At 42.1% G+C, this 7,062-nt stretch overlaps 1 protein-coding gene across 3 annotated transcripts in view; it reads right to left on the bottom strand.

Annotated features, from left to right (window-relative positions):
- The window catches only part of LOC107262974 (nephrin), a 217,882-nt gene that overhangs the window by 46,911 nt on the left and 163,909 nt on the right, over positions 1–7,062 (bottom strand). For all 3 annotated transcript variants that reach the window (XM_015729734.2, XM_015729735.2, XM_015729736.2), the window contains one exon: positions 5,341–5,451. In XM_015729734.2, coding sequence (XP_015585220.1) covers positions 5,341–5,451 — 111 coding nt within the window. The remainder of the gene's footprint in view (positions 1–5,340; positions 5,452–7,062) is intronic.

Here is a 7,062-nt window from a genome sequence, read left to right as displayed (position 1 = left end):
CGTTGATTTGGAATATCCAGTGACTTGGTATATCAGGGTAAAAGGGTAGGCTTTAGATATAGGGGATGAAAGGAATTGAACGGAATTAAAGGAAGTAGAAGTTGAACTTCCCTTGTAAGACGTCGACCGCCGTTCTCATAAAGGGATTCTTGTCACGGGCCTGGATTTAGATAGGGGTTGTTTTTGAAATTAGATAGGCCTCTTTTAATTGGTGGTCTATTTCCGGAACCCGAATTAACCGGTTCGACGTTCTTCGCCTTGTGGGCCCCCGATGAGAGCCCATGGGACTTATTGGGTCTGAATTTGAGCCACTGGTAAATTGGGTTAATTTATTCGTTCCAATACCGCCATGAGATTGTTTAGTTCGCCTGTCGCCGCTGTTCGAAGTCGTGACGCGAATTGGAAAGCAGCCCTCGGGTGGGACTTATTCTTGTGGCGTTACCAAACACAGAAGTCCCCTTGATCATTCATCGTCACGCAGCACCAGTGTAATTCACAAGGGTGCATGGGTTGATATGATCCATCACTGTAGACTAGTATATTGATATCCATTATCAGTGATGTATGTTCAAATTTTTTAGTCCATGCAATATGCAGATTTCCAAAATTTTTAAGAAGCTACAAAAATTCTACTCCAAGATATCCTTTGGATTTTTATAATAATTTTTTGTACCATTTTGCGCGCATGTTAATGTTCGTTTGACCCAGTCTTCCGTCCGATCGAATTCTCTTGTCGCAACTGTCAAAACTTATTTTTCGCCATGACTAAACTCGCGTGATTTCTATTCGGACTGCCTGCTCCGTTACGTGTGGCTAACATTGCGTGCGGTTTCTGCAAGTGTATCAGGCGTGTGGAGGTTGTTCACCAATGACGTAGTTATGGACGGTGTATATGTAGGTTAGGTTGAATATTCTCGTGGCACGAATGAGAGCGCTGTTATTGGTAGGAAATTTCGACTCGAAATAACTTAAACGTTTATGTCGAGTGTTCCGGATGTGTTACTCAGATTTCCGCTTTGATATTACTGCTCCATATATTTTCTCGCTACATTTTATTTACGTTGTCGTACATTCCGCGGCATTTCTATTTGGTTTATGGTGTGCTTATCTTGACGCGGCTCATTCGATCACGGTTTAACGATTACCGACTCGGTAACAATTTTAAGGTTATGTGAGTCGGTGACGCCATTGTTGAACCGACGTGACGAGATTTTGATTTTGATTTTATTCTTCGAGCTCTATCCATTTCGGTTTAATGGAAAAACGGAAAACTACGAAATATAGCAGAATAACTCGGAATGGTAAGGTATCGGTAATAATAATAATTATTAATTTTTTTTTTCCAAATCAGGAATCAATCAATGTATTGTATGAATTTTATTGGCTTGAAATTATCTAGGTTTGAAATTTTTATTTTTTTACATTTTCCAAAAACATCAATCAAGAGTATTCCACATATAGATAATCCGTTTCGGGTAAAATTTTTATTTCGTACTGTCGATATTTTTCTTTTTAAGAAGAAATAGATTTTAGAGAATGCCAAGACATTCGATCGGAGATTCAAAAATATACCGAAAGGATAACAGTGACGTCATAACGTAATTGAAAAATTTATGACGTCATACTCCTCAGACCAGAATGTTTCTTTTTTTTTTTGGTTCGTCCATACTTACGTCACCAGGCGGTATTGGTTTTAATTAACGATGCGCACCAATCAGCATTGGCGTGCATCAAGGAGAAGCTCGAGAGAAAAGTTTTTCATTGGCTCGTTTGAAATTAACGGCTTTCATCGTTTACCCAATGGATACTGGTATCTGGCTATTTTCGTAATGATGCAGAACAGAGTGCACTATCCATGATGGGATGCATTTATGCAGCATAAAGATGCACCATCAAGAAAGTGAGGCTCAGACCATCATCTCGGTGCAACGTACTTCTGGAGGGGATAAATAACAAAATTTTTCTCGGGTAGTTGTTACATTATTTTTAAGAGACAGTCGCTAGGGACTTTTATCATTTTCCTTTTGCGTTTAACTGACTGGATTTATCCTGGGGGATTTTGCAGACATGAACTTCGACGTCGGTTGACTTATGACTTTTGCCGCTGGCAATTCGTTCTGTCCTCGATTCACAAGTTTCACATGGTTTTTTTTTTGACAGTTCCAAAATAAACAAATTCTAGCAAAGCCCACGTGTTATCGCACAAAAAGTCTGTTACAAAGGACATATATGCACGATTTTGCACTAAATATTTTTTTACTTAAATAACGTAAATTTCATATACGACTCGTATATGAATCTATAGCTATATATGGGCAAAATAATGTACGAACTATATATTATTAAATATATATCGTTCTTTTACCTGAGATTTTACCTACACATTTATTATATATAACTGTAACTCTATTATCTATAACTGTAATTCTATTACGTTTGACAGTACGTAATTATTTGAATGGGTCTTCACGTATATCTCGAATTACCAGAAATAAAAAAGCGTATTATCGAAAAACGTTAGTCCTTATTGCCATACCATTATTATTATTGTACAGAAATATTTGATGCATAATTCGAATTCCCGTAAGCGATCAATCTAAGCACAATACCAGCACACGTGCACGTGGAGTGACAGTAAAATGAAGGGCGACGTAACACAGTAAACCAATTCGTCAGACTTTTCCGTCATCTTCGTCAAAATATTCCCAATTCAAATTCCAATCGGTTATACAGATCAGCCGACATCTATATATATAAGAAATAGGTTATGTAAATACATAATGTCAAAATATTATCGATCGACCCTCGTTACATCATAGAGAAAATTTCTGACATTGATCAAATGAATTTTGCACGCAGGATGTGACGTCAGGCCGATCAGAAGTGGTAATCCGCGTACTTCATTCTGTTCGGACCCGATTGGTCGTTGGGAAGTGTAACTCCCCAGAAGTTGACATTACGAAGTAAGGAGGGCAGGATGGGTAAGGGATGGAAATAATGTTTCAAGGGATTCAAACTTGCCGCAGATATAAACAGAAATTTGGATCTAGTTGCTAAAGTAAACACAACCCTGTAGTTTCCATCGACGTCGCAGCTAGGACCCCTCCCCACTAGTGCCAGTGGTAACAGCCGTGAACAGATCCGCCCGTACGAAGGAATCTCCCAGCATCCTCCCCACTCTTCGGATGATCTAGGAAGCTGAAACCCTCCTTCTTCCCCTACTCCCCCTCCCGCTCCTAAGGTAAACCCTCGCATTCCACCTCCGAGTTTCGCCCTTATAGCGCGTCTAACTGAACGTGGAACTTTTCACTTAGCCTCAGTTGCCAATAAAAAGTTGGCTGATCTAATAACCGGTGACACTACTGGTTCTCTTCCTTCACTCCATATACGAGCTATACCTATATATACATGTAGAAACGCGCGCAAGCATATATCTACTTTCATTCTATAGGACGTCATGGGAACTTTTGCGCAATTTCGTATAGCGACTTAAAGAGCGGGAAAGCTGTTCGCTTTCGAAAAGTTATTTTCCCGAGCACCCTGGACTTCACGTTCAAGTTGCATTCGTTCTAAATGTATTATCCAATTCGGATAGCTTCCATTATTCTCCTGTAGCCCCATTAGCTCCAGACATGGATGCTGACTCCAGGGTGTACTTCGCTCTGAGGTTTTAAGGCACTTTAACACTCCTCCTCCCCCCCCCAACCCCTTCGTCACTCCATTCACGTGCCACTGCTCTTTACAGGATCGATCGTCATCGCGAGATCCTCTTGGGTCACTTCCGGCGCACTTGGAATTCTCCAATGTTGACCCTGGAGCTCAGGACCAGGGTTCCGTCTTGTTCTCTACCAACCGTCCTAATCCGTTTACTCGCAAAGATCCACACGATCTCCTAGAAAGTTAGACCGTTCCACGTTCCACTAGCGTCGCTCTCATAGAAACTGCCAGGATCTACTAGCCTTGCAGTATGTTAGAAAGAAGCAGGCACCCTTGAGCTTTGTGCTTCGACCTGGTTATGTCTATAAGCGTCCAGGTCTGAAGTTGCCACGATGGTGCCATGGATCAGACTTTTTAGGTAGTTGGGTAGCTCCGATAGGTGCGTGATGGAATTAATTATCTCATAGTTCGTAATGTCTCCGTTCCATTACTATAGGGCGACTATGGTCGTCTTCGCTCTCCTTCCTCTATATCGGGCTATGTCATTATCTTTTAAGAGCGTTTACCACAGTCTAAAAGTCCATGCTGACTATAGTCGTCGAAAGAAAAAGTCTCTACATGGTATCAAGTTTAGGAAAATATATTCTGAGCTGACAAAGCTTACTTGTTTCAGTCCCTTTAGGAGCTTTTCGGCCTACCTAACCTCCCTGTCCTTAGTTCTCCAGATTTACGACATTTTACTTATCCCCTTTGCCCCTCTGTATTTCGGTTCACTAGGTTCACTCTGGCTTCACCTTGGATTGAGTCTATATGGTTAAATGGCTCCAGATAAAACGTATCCCCAAGACGTCCTGCCCCCCTCTGCCCCGCGTGGCCTGAAATTACGCCGAGGGAATTCCTTGGTATTTCTTGAAGAGAATAGGGAGAGAGGCGAGCCAGGGGGTAGAGGGGAGGATACCTTAAGCCATGGGCGACAAGCCTGCCACCTGATGGGAGAAAAAATATTTAATCGAGTTCCCGGCGCGCCTTCCAATCTCGTGGTTGTATACGGAGACTTCCAAGAGGGTTTGATGGGAGATATCGTCGGAGGGGGAAGAGAGGGGAAGGGAGTGGCAAACGATCATCCCTTAGGAACATCCAGAACTCGTGGAACATTAGCGTTAGCGCAAGTCTCGTTACGAGACGAAAGCCCCTACGATATAATTTCTCGAAAGCTCGATGCGCCAGTTCGAAAGCTATTAGCATTATGCCACGAAGTTTAAGCTTTTAATAAAGATTTTAATATTTGAACGTTCCTTCCACCCCTTAGGCCACCCCCGTATCATGATCCCCTTTACGGGTACCGATGCCACTGGGACGTCCTTGGCTTTTTTTTCTTTTTTTTTTTTTTTACGTCCCTCAAGTGCCCCACATAAGGCAACCGTGTGCTAAGTACTTACAACCCCCCATTCGCGTGGGGCTGCTTAAAGCTAAAAAGCTTCGGAAAAAATGTTCTTTCTCTTCTAATTACGTTTATGAATTTACATTAATTCCCAGAGGGTGAATTAATCGTATCTGATACCCGAGGAGTTCCAGTTAAAAATTTTTGTCCTTTCTGTACTTGTACCTATAGTCGGTGCATAAGAGCTTAAACGTGGTAACGGACGTCTTTATTATTTAGTTTTAGAAATTGGTAAGACTTACCACCGATGACGCGACAGGTCAGTAGCAACTCGTCGTTTTCCTTGTAAGGACCAGCCGTTCCGTTTAACACGTGTCCCATTCTGTCGAGAATCGTTGGCTCTTCCGGCGGAACTGAAAACACATGTACGAAAGGTTCGATTTAATACGTCCGAAGGATCTTCGTGATAACACGGCTTATTTATTTAGCTTGTTTATTTATAATCAAAGATATTATCGTTGGATTCAAATTTTACTTTTTTCTTTTTAAATTGATCTATCTTATCACTCTTTTTTTTTCACCACTCGTACCACGTCACGTTTTGGATGATTTTATATCCGGTACTCGTTAATAAAGCTGATAGTCAAAGTTCAGGGAACAAGCGTGCCTCGACTCCACTTTACAGACTATGTGGCTCCGTATCTACTTAAAACCACTCTCTTGCTGTACAGCGTATACTGTATACATATATACATCGTAAATGAGATACGGTATACGATATACAGTGCATGACTATGAACGGGAGCTAACCACATTCTATGGTGTCCCCTTAAAAATGGCTCCTCTCTGTCTCCGAGGCAACAACTCCCATTTGCAGGGTAGCAGGAATTACGGTATAGTGTGGTCGCAAGGATGCTTACCTGGCACAATTAAATACAGTGTGTCCAAAGGCCATAGCAATTTGACTGCTTATGATAACAGTACGTAGATTCGTATATTATACATATTATACTATACCTATAGATGTCACGTCAGCAGCCGAGCTAATCGTATGGATTATTTTGAATGGGGTTATGCAATATCTGTATAAATCCAGTAAACCACGATATAGATATAATCGGTGTGAATGCGTCGATTTGCCAATAACAATAATAATAATAGTAATAGGAGTACGGCGTGGAAAAATATTGCCTCCGCCTGACAATTCACGTCACGTCAAGATACTCGATAGAAATTCTATGTATTTATCGAATAGCCATTTCAATGCCCATATACGGTCACTCGTATAGTAAAATCTCATATACGTGAATTTCCATATACGTGAATACCAACGGACTATTTTTTTTCTTCAGCCTTCGACCCTCACAAAGTGGAAAGTGCTACTGGTGACAATTAATTTGAATACAGAGGCAAAGTACTTTTGAAAAATAATACAAAGAGACCAGCGTTGATCCTTTATTTTAGTAAACAGGCAGCTATAGATATATAGGCGAGCGTTGAGCAAAAATATGAACGATATAAGAAAACAGTAAACGGAAATGAATGCTAGGTGATCTTTCGGCGTCTCCTGGACTTGCGGTAGGCGATGATGATGTCTGTTCGTGCAAACAGGAAGTCGGGACTTCTCGTCAGGTCGTCACTTCCGGCCGCGTGGACGAGTGCACAAGTTTTCTCCACACGCAGAAGATTATAGGCGTCGGCTAAAAGGGAAGTTGTGGCCGAGGTCAAGAGGTCAGAATGACAGGAGGGACGCCAAACGAGCGTCGCGACGCTAATCGACGTACGTGAGGACCAAAGTAATGACCTGCTTTGGTTCTGTTCCGCATTCACGTTTAAGAGGGGGAATCACATGTGTAGCCTTATGCCGGGTACACATGTGTCGCGCCATGTTCGCGCTTCGAATACTCCACAATGGACCTAGTGGAGTTTCCTTGCGGGCACCAGTGAAGAGGGGGTGGAAAGTGGGTGGGTAATGGCGACCTATAGAGTGGTGTAGAGGGGAGGTTGGGGGGGGGGGGAGGAAT

The sequence above is a fragment of the Cephus cinctus genome, unplaced genomic scaffold (assembly GCF_000341935.2).
Source record: "Cephus cinctus unplaced genomic scaffold, Ccin1 Ccin1_scaffold0129, whole genome shotgun sequence".
Lineage (NCBI taxonomy): Eukaryota > Metazoa > Arthropoda > Insecta > Hymenoptera > Cephidae > Cephus > Cephus cinctus.
Note: the sequence above shows the minus strand (reverse complement) of the source record. Positions and strands in the feature narration are given on the sequence as shown.